Consider the following 14,089-nt stretch of genomic DNA (forward strand, 5'->3'; position numbering starts at 1 on the left):
AATCCTAAAGTGGCAAAGCTGAGAAACATACATCAACTATCACTCATAAAACAGTACATAGAACTCTACAGTCACACAGATTCAAAGCTGAAATGAACTTTCAGACATCAAACACATCCCCCCCATCTTACAAATGAGTAAACTAAGGCTCACTGCAGGGAAATAACTTGCCCAAGACTGCACAACTAGTTGGCAAAAGGACCAAGTCTCCTGACACCAAGTCAAGTGGCTTTTTAGTTCTCACAGCTCTTCTCATTAGGACCCATCTATGGTACATAAAATCTTTCAGATACAGAGTAACACTCTCAAATTTTTTAATTCTAATACTTGATATTGAATGTATCATAAACAAAGCTGAAAACAGATAAAAACAGTATAAAACTTAAAGGACTGGGCAGCCCAGTGGCGCAACGGTTTAGCGCCGCCTGCAGCCCAGGGCGTGATCCTGGAGAACCTGGATCAAGTCCCACCTCAGGCTCTCTGCATGGTGCCTGTTTCTCCCTCTGCCTGTGTCTCTGCCTCCCTCTCTCTCTGTGTGTGTCTCTATGAATAAATAAAGTCTTAAAAAAAAAAAAACAAACAAACTTAAAGGACTAAGCAGACTAAGCATACCTGAATTCAGGTATGTGTTTTTTTAAGTAATCTCTGTGCTCAACTGGGGGCTCAAACTCATGACCCAAGATCAAGCATTAGATGCTCAAAGAAAGAAGAAAAGAAAGAAAAGAAAAGAAAAGAAAGAAAAGAAAAGAAAAGAAAAGAAAAGAAAAGAAAAGAAAAGAAAAGAAAAGAGAAAAGAGAAAAGAGAAAAAAGAAAAAAGAAAAGAAAAGAGAAAAGAGTTGGATGTTCCAGAGACTGAGCCAGCCAGGTGCCCCAACATATGTATTTTTGGCTATTTCATCTCACCTTGGGGTGTTAAATCTGGTATGAAATTCCATATCCATTAAAACAGTTCTATCCTGGGATGCCTGGGTGGCTCAGCGGTTGAGCGTCTTCGGCTCAGGGCATGACCCGGGGATCTGAGACCGAGGACCGCATCAGGCTTCTTGTGGGTAGCCTGCTTCTCCCTCTGCCTAGGTCTCTGCTTCTCCCTCTACCTAGAATCTCAAGCAGGCTCCACATCCAGTGCAGAGCTGGATGGAGAACAGGGCTCGATCTCACAACCCTAAGATCAAGACCTGAGCAGAAATCAAATCGGATGCTTAGGTTGCTTAACCAACTGAGCCACCCAGGCACCCCTGAAGTTAAGTATTTTAAATGAAGACAGTAACTAGGAATCAGAGGACACATAGTAGTTGGTTCAAGGGTTGTGGGTTATTGTTAAGCTGTTTTAACAGAGGACACACAGTTTCACATTTAAGAGTCTTTCTCCTCGGGATCCCTGGGTGGTGCAGCGGTTTGGCGCCTGCCTTTGGCCCAGGGCGCGATCCTGGAGACCCGGGATCGAATCCCACGTCGGGCTCCCGGTGCATGGAGCCTGCTTCTCCCTCTGCCTGTGTCTCTGCCTCTCTCTCTCTCTGTGACTATCATGAATAAATAAAAATTAAAAAAAAAAAAAAAAGAGTCTCTCTCCTCTCGGTATTCAAGGTGGTCATAGGGTCAATCCCAGCCTGTGCAACAAGAATGAACAAAAAGGAGCACAGACTCTCCAAATGAGCTCTTCAAATATCCCCTCTCTCCTCCTTGCCAACTCCCACAATAAATCAGTCAACACATTAGGACAAAGCAACCTGCTTTCACACCCCACTGAGTTCTATTTTCTTGTCTTATCCCTAGATAGTAGCTTTTGCAAACAAAAAGCATAGGAACAAAACTTCACTCACACACACACACACACACACACACACACAATCACTATCCATATGTAAACTGCTCTCACACAGCACAAGAGTTCTGGGTTACTATTAAAATTCTGATTATCAATATCACCCCCTGGCGAACCCCTGATGGCTGACAGTACCTTCCATGCCACTAAAAGAAAATGCATTAATTAGGCTTATGAGAACAGAAGTAAGGATGAACCAGTCTCCGCACCTTGCAACCCTGTCTTCAAAGCCCATCGTAAGCAGCAGGTTTAATCATCAGGTCAGTCTTCCCTGTCATTTATACTATCTAGTAGCATTAATTCTCTATTACATGTTTGCCTCTCCTATAAAATAAATGCCCTATGAGAGCAGAGGCCATCATCTTTGTATCCCACTGTATATAATTTTGTTGGAAAAATAGTTATTGAATTGAGTAAAAGAGGAAAAATTTATTTTCCCACTTTCTCTGTTCATTTTCCATTCATCAATGAAATCTGAGTGAAAGAAATCATAGACAACCATAGCCACAGTTTCTTCTCCCTCTGAATCATCCTACAGTACAAAAATTCTTTTCCCTAGCACAAACCTAAGAGCACAGAAACAGAGCAGAGAAAATCTACATGATCTGGCCCAATTCTGTCACTTACAAATAACAGTTGTATCACTGATTCATGGTCACATCACCAATTAGTGTCAGATTAAAAAAAAAAAATCCCTGACCACTGGCTTCCTCCAATTTATATTCTACTCACCATCATGTCAAAGACCTACAGACTAAAAACTTAATCACCATCTAGAATCTATCTCATCAATTCAAACTTGTCTAAGAATACCAAGCCATGGGACGCCTGGGTGGCTCAGTGGTTGAAGCATCTGCCTTTGGCTCAGGGTGTGATCCTGGAGTGCTGGATTTGAGTCCCGCATTGGGCTCCCCACAGGGTGCCTGCTTCTCCCTCTGCCTGTGTCTATTTCTCTCTCTATCTCTCATGAATAAATAAATTCTTTAAAAAAAAAATACCAAGTCTTCTCTAAATTTGTTGTCTTCTAATCTATGCTGTCTTAGCAGAGAAGCAAGCAACTTTCAAAAACGCGTATGGAGGAAATGCTCCTTTGTATCTCTAGGGCTGGTGTGGCCCAGTGGTTTAGCATCACCTTCACCCCCGGGAGTATTCTGGAGTATTCTGGAGACCCAGGCTTAGTCCCCATCAGGCTCCCTGCATGGAGCCTGCTTCTCCCTCTGCCTGTGTCTCTGCCTCCCTCTCTCTCTCTCTGTGTGTGTGTCTCTCATGAATAAATAAATAAAATCTTAAAAATAAATAAATATATCTCTAGGACTTTGCAAGCATGTCAAAAATACATGGTACCATCAAGATGTTGCCATTAGGGTAAGCCAGGTTATGGGAACAAAGGCCCTCTGCACTATTTTTTTTTTTAAGATTTTATTTATTTATTCATGATAGACACAGAGACAGAGAGGCAGAGACACAGGCAGAGGGAGACGCAGGCTCCATGCCGGGAGCCCGATGCCGGACTCATTCCCGGGACTCCAGGATCGTGCCCTGAGCCAAAGGCAGGCACCAAACCACTGAGCCACCCAGGGATCCTCTACTTTTTTTTTTTATTAAAGATTTTATTTGTTTATTCATGAGAGACACAGAGAGGGAGGGGCAGAGACACAGGCAGAGGGAGAAGCAGGCTCCATGCAGGGAGCCTGACGTGGGACTCGATCCCACGTCTCCAGGATCACGCCCTGGGCCGAAGGTGGCACTAACTGCTGAGCCACCTGGGCTGCCCCTTCTGCACTATTTTTGCAACTGCTTTAATCTATAATTATTTCAAAGTAAACTGTTAAAAAAAAAAAATACATGGCATACCCACCTGATGCCCTGGGCCCACTAATCTATCACCTCACTATTCTCCAAATTTACTCAATGAGCCAGAAAATGTTCCAATTGCCTCTCAACCCAAAGTTCCAGAAAGGGGTAGCACAACAAGTGAGTAACAGTTGGTGCAACAAGTGAAACCCACTCCTGGGTTAGCACAATGTTTGAGGGTGAGAAGCACACAAACATTTACTGAACAAGGAAAACTAATCTAACACAGTTCTCCAACTCTGTGCTGGCAACACATGGCAAATATTTGCACAGGCTAAACTCAACTACCTCTTGCACCAGCCTTTCAAAGTTTGCTAGTGATCTGGATCAGCTTCCCCAGCTGGACTGTAACCCTCTAAGCATTGACAGGTATTATTAAAAAGCTACCCTCTCAGAGTCTTATAGTTCTAGGGAGGACCTAATATTTATGTAACTTTACTCAAACTTTTAAAATTTCATTTCTAGAAAAAACAAAATTACTCCAGCCTCTAGGAGCAGGAAAATAACCTATTCTCAAGCAAGAGCCACAGAACCTATAGTCTAAGGGGGAGAGAAAGGCTGGGGGCAGTGAGGCCTTGGCAAGCACAGCTCTATGTGCTATCACGGATTATTTTCATTGTAACACAAAGGAATGTGAGCAAGAAGCTTTTATACAGCAGTCCGTAAGCTTTTGTGCACCTGATGATGGTGGTCCATTTAGACACTATGAGAAGTACTTTAAATCAAAGAACCTCTTGATCAGAAATGCCACAATAAATATTTTTACTGCAATTTGGTTAGCTTATGTTACTCTTATAAAAATTCAATGTTGTCAAAAAAAACTCCAATTTTAAAGGGGAAAAGATGGTTTAAACATACCACACCCAAAAACAAATGCAGTCACCCCTCAAGAATGTCCTAGAATTCACCAAAGAGTGATCAAATCTTCATGAAAACTGAAAAAGCTTTTTATATTTCCTAAAGTCTTCTAAGGAATCAAGAGGCCCTGGAGAAGAAAAGGACCAACTGCCTTAGTGCATCCCCCGCCCAAGAGAATTTTGTGAAACCAGTAACATTCTGGAATGGTATGGGGTGGCTGCTAACCACATTAGGACTCCTATCTCTCTATGCAGGTGTTGTGCACATTCTTCAGTAGCTTCCAGATCTCCAAAGTGGCAAAAAGATGAGCAGCTGCTGCCAACAAAATCAGCTCACATGTCATCTCTGACCCACAGACCATGGGCTGCCAACCTGCCCAACAGAAGTTACCCGGTCCTGGTTCTGCATCCCTTCAGAAGTGACAGAAATCTAACAGGGAATCAGAAGGAACATGTGGCAGTAATTTGGATTCATCCCTTGCTGGAGACTGCAGGAGGCAAAAAGAAAAAGTAGTTCCCTATATTTCCCCCCAGAAGAGCAACCACAGAAAGGAAAGAGCACACTGTCCACAGCATTAAAGTACTCACTCCCCCTCGATTATTCTCCATCTACACATAATAATCAGAACACCTGATAATGAAGACAAACACCATCACTTAAGGAAACAACAAGGGACTTCTGATAGGAGGTGAAGACCAGGTTAATAACCACCACTAGAAATACAAGCATGCTAAGAAAATGAATGTTTCAACTAAATATGAACACAACTTAAGAAAATCACTTGACTGGTGCTTCTTTTGAAGACAACATAGGAAAAAAAAATAAAGACAACATAGGGTTTCTATATGCAGATAATGCAGAGCAAATAAATGGACTAGTTCAAATTACTTCTGAACAAGAAACAATGTCATTCCTACAACATAAGAAAATAGATGCTTAACTGCAAAAGCCCAGTAATCCTTCTCCACAAAGCCTTTCACAGAACCCTGTTTTCATCATTTAGACATTAAAATAACCCTACCTATATTGTCTGTTTTCTTAACTTGCTTCACATTAACTTCCTAATCTCAAATCTGGCCTTTTCTTTAAGGCTTATGACACCCATCCTCCCCCACTTCTCCCATCATAGCAAGCAGACTATCACAGAAAATCTCAGATGAATCTCCACCATGCCCCTAAGTAAAGGGGTGTGGGAGCTACTCACACAAAGGCCATCTCTGGAGTTTCAGATCAACTCTGAGGAAGACCTAGTATCTGAGTTCACATAAAGATCTGGAATACCTTGTCACCTGAATTCTGAAACAGCAGATCTATGCTGAAGCAGAGCTAATTTCTTGAAATGGTAGGTTCTCAACACTTCTAAATTACAAAAAAACAAAAAAACAAACAAAAAAAAAAAAGATCCTGAACTGATGAGGAAGGAAATAAAAATCTATCCATTCAATCCACACTGCTTCCTAAATTGACATGGTCACATCTCTATATGCAATCTAGATTCCCATCAATACTTATGGATTCTTTTTTTTTTTAAGATTTATTTATTTATTTATTCGCGAGAGACAGAGAGAGAGAGAGAGAGGCAGAGACACAGGAGAAGCAGGCTCCATGCAGGGAGCCTGATGCAGAACTCGATCCCAGGTCTCCAGGATCAGGCAGGCCCTGGGGCCAAAGGCAGGGGTCAAACCTCTGAGCCACCCAGGGATCCCAATACTAATGGATTCTAAAATAGCACTGTCTTATATACAGATATTTTTAAATTAACACAAAAATTTGCTGTCAAGAAAAATGTAGATTGCTTATAAGTAGCTTTTTTGTATGAAAAATACTGTAACATATTAAAGTCAAGAAAAATTTCAAGTATAGGGCAGCCCCAGTGGCGCAGCGGTTTAGCGCCGCCTGCAGCCCAGGGCATGATCCTGGAATCCCGGGATCGAGTCCCACGTCAGGCTCTCTGCATGGAGCCTGCTTCTCCCTCTGCCTGTGTCTCTGCCTCTCTCTCTCCTTCTCTGCATCTCTATGAATAAATAAATAAAATCTTAAAAAAAATGTTCAAGTATATAAAAATATACCCAGAATGATCACAAATATTATAAAAACAAACCAAAATATCCAGGTACAGAAAAAGAGACCAGGAAGCCACCAAAATGTTAACAGTGGTAGTACTATGAAACTTTTTAAAGTGATCTTCTGTATTTCCAGGTCTTTTGCAAGACTGGTTTTTTAACAAGCAATTTTTAAAAATAAATAAAAACTAGGGAATAGCTAAAAACAGAAAGCAACACAAATTTACATTAATAAAAAAAAAAAGATCTGAAATTGTGGCATATCCAAACAATGAAATACCACCAACACAAAAGGAAAAAAAAACTATTTCATGCTACATGAGCTAAGCAGAAGACACCAGACACACAATTCCATTTCTACGAAATACTAAAGGCAAAATTACAGTAAGACAAAGAACAGTGGTTTTTCAGAGATAAGGACAAGAAGAGAGACTGAGAATGCCACGGGGCACCAGGAAACTTTCTGGGGTGACAGAAATGTTCTATGTTCTTGACTATGGTTATACAGCTGTATACATTTGTCAAAACTCATCAAACTGTACACTTTAAATAAGTTATACTGTATGACAATTATACTTCAATAAAGCTAATTTACAAATAAAACTAAGGAAAGTTGAAAACATCTTAGTAAGGTAATATGATACCATCAGAAACTAACCAAATACTTCTGCTATATAGCTAAGATTGTGTCTTATTTACACATTTAATATCCTGATAAAAATGAGTATATCAAAAACACAGTTATATCTAAGAGCTTAGTGTATCTCTTATTTTCAAGAGATTTATAACCACAACACTGATTCTATCAAAAAAGTAATATGAAATACGATCTCATTAGAGAACACTGTCTTATGGCCAAATTCAATTTAAGAATAGTCTCACTTCTATACATTAACTTAGAAGAATCTTGCAAACTTTTCACATCACTTATTGTTCTTCAATGAGCCCTACAGAAAATCATGTAATTTCAAGAATCTCATCTTACTCTCATCACAAAGTGATGGCTCACTGGAGGTTAAAAAGCAACAGCATCAAGTTGCAAGGAGCCCTCAGATTTCCAGTGTGATGCTGCCCCTCCTTCTAAGGCACTAATCCAAATTTTGTCTTATTCTTTAAAAATCAAATTTTGTAACATGTTAGAACCCAATTAGTTTTATCATGTAAAAAAACTGTTAATGAAAAATAAGTATTTATGTGACAACAGGAAAATGTAAACAGACTGAATTTTGATATTAAAGAACTAAAACAGTTTTAGGTATGTAGGGTTTTTTTAAAGTCTTCATCTTTGAGATGTATACTGAAGATATATCGATTAAATTATATGACAGGGAGAGTGTTGAAACCACCACAATGGCCACTGATGTGATGACTGCTGGATTACGTGACAACTGTTGTACCTGTGTGTTCATCATACTACTGCTTCTACTTCTGTATATGCTTGAAACTCTACATAATAAAACGTTTAAAAATAATCATCAAACTCAAAAACCAATTATAATAATAAATCAACAATTCGTAATCACAGTGAGTCAGGAGAAGCTGTTTTCATTTGCTCAGAATGCCAAGGTGGCAAAATGACAGAAAAACAGACGAATGGAATTTTTTTCCTAATCAGAAGTAGATACGATAAAAATGGTGGAAAGAAGACAGAAGTACATCCTCCTGCAACATAAAACTGCTTCCTTTGATACACCTCATAGTAGCTACTTAAGGGTAACTTTTTTTTTTTTTTTAAGATTTTAGTTTTTTAGGTAATCTCTACACCCAAAATGGAGCTCAAACTTAAAACCCTGAGATCAACTGTCACATGCTCCAGCAACTGATCCAGCTAGGCGCCCCTACTGAAATGCAATCTGACACAGTCATCAGTGACTCCACTTTCCTTAAGGGACTAGTTCCTAAATAACCTAACTGCTAGGGGAAAATCCTAATCTGAAAATTCCCCCAATATTCCTAGTTGCACTTCCTTGTACTGTGCAATTTCCTTCACAAGGGTTTGTTTACTCCTCAGCCTACAATTTAGTCTCTGGTTTCTTGATTTATAAAACTGATCTGCCCCTTTGTTTTGATTTTCAATTTTTTGTTTGGCTATTTCACACCCTGTCTTTAAGCTTCCTTTCCTTCATCAGCTTCATTTAATCATTTCAGTTAAACTTGCCTATACCTTCCCAGTGTGGTCCTCTAGTATTACTGTCCTGAGGTTACAATCTCAGTAATCAGGAGTTTTCCCTCTGGTTTCCCTCTGGTTTGGTGGCTCATCCCACACGGACTCATACTTGTGTTTATTAGTGTGGCACACTGAAATTTCAGGCAGCTTTCCACTATTATAACACTTACCCACAACAATCTTTTTTGAGCTCCATGTAATCTCTGGCACATTTTGAGGCTCCTACTGAGTGAGAGGGCAAGGATATCCCGGAATCTTTAAAACCCAACAGTTCCTACTAAAAATCCAGACCACTTACTGAATGCCATGCCTTATGCAAAAAAGCACCTTCTCCATCACTGTTATCCAACAAAACTTTTAGTGATGATGGCACTGATCTGCATCTGTACTGTCCTATACACTGGCCACTAGCTACATGTGGCTACAGAGCACATGAATGTGGCTACTGTTGCCAAGGAATTGACTTTTTAATTCTAATTTTAAATAGTCACATGAAACTAACAACTTATACTGCTGGAATTTTTCTTCATAAAAGTCATTTCCACTTATTTTTACATCTATGTGTATTCAAGATAAGCTAGGACAGAGTTTTTCGACCCCAGCACAACTAGAATTTTGGGTAGGATAATTCTTTTGTATGGGAGCTATACTATGCATTGTAGGATATTCAGCAGCTCCCTATTCACTAGAGAGAGGCCAGTAGCAATGCTCCAGCTGTGACAATCAAAAATGTATCTCCCAACACTACCAAATATACCCTGGAAGAGGGAGCAAAACCGTACCCAGTTGAGAATCACTGATCTAAGACTAAGAGTCTGGATTTTGCCCTCAATGGTAAGGATATTCTAGAGCAACCTCTTTGATTTCCTGCGTCTTGATTTGAAAATCAGACAACACATAAAAGCAGTTATATTAACCACCTCTTCATATTTTCCACATTATAATATTTGTGTTTTCCTACCCACTATCTCCATTGTTACCTACCAACCTTGAGATAGGTACTATGCCTGATTTAGAGACTGAGGTGGGGAGGACTGGGGGAGAGACAAGGGAGTAAGGCTCTAAGTGGTTCATGACTCGCCTACCAGCACACAGTTAATAACAGCAGGACTGAGACAAGCCCAGATTTAGAAATTCCAAATCTCTAACTCCTCTCTATATTATCTTACCTGGTAGCCCTACAGCACCTAAAGGGAAGCTCCTTAGAGAAAAACCCTTTTGATATGACAATCTCAGCACAGACTATTTGATTGCACAACACTTTAAAAGCAAAGCTCACAGGAGTATTCCACATAAAGACAAACAATGAGAACTGGTTCCTATTGTAACCAACCTGCACCTGAAGGAATAATTCAGGACAGGAACAAGTCATGGCATACCCACATCACCTTAAAAAAGCCTCTCCTAGGCCAGTTCTAGGAAAGGGTTAAGAGGGTCAGCCTCAGGACAAAAGACCTAAGTGGAAGGAGCAGGTGGGGGAAGGGGAAATCAGAACTCTAATAAGACAGGTGGCCACTCTAAAGGCTGTGAAACCTCAAAAGGCAGGACTACCTCAGAATACAAGCCACGTGAAATAGCAGAAAGAGACCTGGACTTGGGCGGGGGGGGGGGGGGGGGGGGGACGACCCATAACGTGGACCCCATTTATCAGTCCACCCCTGGATAAATTCCACAGATCTCTGGGCCTTGTTTTCTCAGCTCATTAGTGAAAAGGCCCGACTATTAGACTTCTTTGGCACTTTCCAACTCTTCCCTCAATCTCCACAGCAGAACCATGTTCTTGGTATCCTTTTCCTGTTTCTCTGAGACAATGATTCAAGCAGGAGCATAGTACTAACTCAAGAAATTCACTAGAAAGAAAATCAGAATGTCACTAAAGTATCTGAGAGCAGGGATAGTTTCAATTCAATAAATTCAACTCAACACAGCGAATATTTGCATAGGGCCAGCCACTCAGCAACAGGGACCTTATAATCATTCTGGGAAGCCACAATCATCACTGTAGGCTCTCTGAATTCCTCTCCTTTGCCCAAGCCACCCCCACCCATATGCATCCACTGTATTCATTATTGGGAATCCCAGGGCAATGATTAAGGATTTTAACCCAATATACAAAGACTATTACAGAATTAGCAAGTTTAAAAACACACACACAAAAAAAATAAAAATAAAAAATAAAAACACACACATAAAAAAAATTTTTTTATGCTAAGTACATTTTAGATATTTGTGACATCACACCACTACACTGAACAAAATAAACTGACTTTTAACAGGATGTGACTATTTTAAAAAGAAAACTTATTTGCAGAAGACAATACTTTTTTAAGGCCCCTTAAGTTTTCTTTTACTCGCCAATTTATACCATACTGCCTTTCCAATCTTACTGCTTTTCATGTAAAGAATAAAGTCTACTTATTTATACCATTTTTCATCCGAAAACATCATTTATCATTTCATTTCTGGCACAGACACATTTCTTATATAAAAGTCAAGCTATAGTTTATATTACCAAAACTTATAAATCTTGGTAGTTTTTTTTTTTTTATGTGAAGATGAAAATATTCTGGACTTTTTGTTCTGGTTAAGGAGCTCCAGAAGCCAGTCTGTTTTGTAAACAGCTTTTTGTCAAGCAATGCAGCAATAGGTTGATCCTATTACTCTGCAAGGAGGTATGCAAAGAGGATCTTTCCCTTTGAAGGGGAGACACAGAATAGTTCAACTGTAAGTCAGCTACATCAAAACAGGGTGCATGACTATCTCAATGCTGTCCTCACAGATCTCAACAGACCATTCTTTATGCTACCAGCTTAACTACAGGTCCCCAAAATTTGACCTACAGCACTATTTTCTCAAATATCTGCCACCTCGATGCACACGTTTTATAATCTGAATCAAACTCACTTCTAGTTCATAAAAACTCAAAATGGTCTAAATATTATTAGTATTGTATATTGACCCTGTGGGATTCAAAAACAAAACTGATTACTTGTTTACACTAGGAATTAAAGAAAAGGTAGCTTAAAAAAGGATACATTACTTGTAAATTTCTCAGACAAGCTAAAGTAAAAGCAATGTACAAAAATGAATCAAAATGCCCAAGACAAAATAGGTTTTGGCATAGTCAACTGAGTAAACCAGTCAGGATTCTTGGTATCAAGCAGGACTAATACAGAAAGCATGGCCTACCCCTCTCTCCTGACTGGTGCAATGTCCTAAATTACAAGACAAGTTACACTACAAGCCCTACCAACTTGGTTCTATGAATGACAGTAGAGCTATCCTCACTAATAGCCCGGTTCCAAAATTTACCCAAAAAATCTTTATGTTAAAGTCTTAAAGATCTCTATCTCTAATGAAGTAAAATCAGAATTAGGATTACATAACAAAGAAAATAAATGACAAAATTTATTTCAGTATTTTCAGCAAGTATTTCGAAAGTTTCACAAACATGTTAAATAGAATTTGGCTACAGCAAAGATTAGACAAATCTGAACCAGTGCCACAAACTAAGCCCCCAGCTTTCGGACTGAGAAGCTCTCCGCCCCACCTGAGGCGGATAGATACTCGGAGACCGAGGCCAGTGTCTAAGCATAAAGTTAGGCCTCTTCCTCCCTCCGGGAAGCGCATGACAAACAACGTCATGCAACTTATGTCACCCGGTCACTTAGCAAAAATCCTATCTAACTTCTAAACTTGGGTCCAGATGGCCATTTATACTCAAAAGAAATAGAAAGCAGCTAGATCATTGTGGGGGAGGAAGGCTTAAAATGCCCCACTTTCTGGCCCCTTTAAATATTCAGCCCATCATTAGATCGGAGTCCTAAATTCTAAGACTTACTTTAATGGAGGCCTCCCTCAACCTTCTCCATGTCTGTTTTGCAACAGTGAAGGAACTTTTCCTGCTTTATCTTAGTTCCCTGAGAGCATGCGGCCCTGCAATTCAATATCCTAAACTGGCAGGAACAGTGGAGGAGGCAAAGGGAGGAATCCACAGCCAAAATAGCCTTCTTATTAAAGACAAAAAAAAAAAAATCATAATTCCTCCTCCGCCCATAGCAAACCCATCCCAGAAATTTACAGCTTGTTAAGAAAGCAGCATTGCGAACTGCAAACGTAAGAGTTTTCCTTTGACTCTACGCACGGTTTTCAGCTGTCAAATTACAACTCAGGAAAACACTATCATTAGAATAAAAAAGGAAACAAAAAAGCTCGCACCATAGGAGCTGGGAGAAGGAGCTCACCAGCCCCATTACGGAAGGAGAGCAAAGGGAATCCAATCCATTTCCCCACCCCCGCCTGAATTCATCCCCTCCCCGGGCAGGCAAACCTCACTGCAGGAGCTCCTGCAGGAGCTCAAATTTAATAATAATAACAATAATCATGGCGCTTCCATACCCCCCCCCCCGACGCGATCTGTCGGGAATCAGCCTCCCCCTCCCCTGGGATCTCCAGACTTGGCAGGTCCAGACTATCCCACCGGACACAGCTCCCGGGGGCCCGGGCGAGCCCGGTCTACCCCCGTGCCCCTCGCCCCGCTTCTCTTCTTCCCTCTCTTTTTACCTCCACCATCCCCCATCCGCATTGTCTGTCTCAATTCAACTTTGACTAATATGGATTCCTCGGGCCTGGGCCGGGCGGTAATTACAGCCCGCCCCCCCCCCCGGGAGCCCGATCCCCCCCCCCCGCAATCATCTCCGCCGAGTTCAACGCGGCTCCTCGGAGGGAGACGGGGCGGGGAGAGGGGGGAAGGAGGAGGTTGCAGCGCGCCTTCCCGTCTACACCGCGGGCACCGTCTCTACCGCGCTCCCCCCGCGGCCCCGGACCCCCGGGACCAGAAGTTTGCCCCGGAAGGGGCCTAGCCGGGGGCGGTGAGCCCCCCCCCCTCCGCGCCGGCCGGCCCGCGCGTAAACACCGGCGCCCGCCCCGGCGCGGCCTCGTGGGGGAGGGGAGGGCGGGGAGGCGCCCCTCCCCCCGCCCGCCAGCCCGCCGGCCCTATTACCTGTCATTGAGCTGGTCCTCGGTGCCCGGCAGCGGGTGAACCACGAAATGGATGGACGTCATGGTGCTTCCTTCTCGTCCTCCTCCCGAGGACGGCCCCCTCCCGCTCTCGCCCACCCCCCTCCGAGCCCCCTTCCCCTCCCCAAAACCCACTGCCGCCGCCGCCGCCGCCGCCGCCTCCCAGTCCCCAATGGAGGGAAGCGAATGCGCAGGGGCCGCCGCCGCCTCCCTGCCGGGCGTGTGTCCGCGGCCCGGCGGCCCGGCGGGGCGGGCAGGGGCGGATCAACACGCCACCCGCTCCCCCGGCGACAGCGCGCGGGAGT

The 14,089-nt window shown here is 42.2% G+C and overlaps 1 protein-coding gene across 6 annotated transcripts in view; it reads right to left on the reverse strand.

The window, feature by feature from the left end:
* UBR5 (ubiquitin protein ligase E3 component n-recognin 5) overlaps nucleotides 1–13,868 on the reverse strand; it is a 133,642-nt gene extending 119,774 nt beyond the window's left edge. For all 6 annotated transcript variants that reach the window (XM_055303311.1, XM_055303310.1, XM_055303313.1 and 3 more), the window contains exon 1: nucleotides 13,768–13,868. In XM_055303311.1, coding sequence (XP_055159286.1) covers nucleotides 13,768–13,829 — 62 coding nt within the window. In that variant the 5' untranslated portion in view covers nucleotides 13,830–13,868. The remainder of the gene's footprint in view (nucleotides 1–13,767) is intronic.
* Nucleotides 13,869–14,089: the final 221 nt, after the last annotated feature.

The sequence above is a fragment of the Nyctereutes procyonoides genome, unplaced genomic scaffold (assembly GCF_905146905.1).
Source record: "Nyctereutes procyonoides isolate TBG_1078 unplaced genomic scaffold, NYPRO_anot_genome, whole genome shotgun sequence".
Lineage (NCBI taxonomy): Eukaryota > Metazoa > Chordata > Mammalia > Carnivora > Canidae > Nyctereutes > Nyctereutes procyonoides.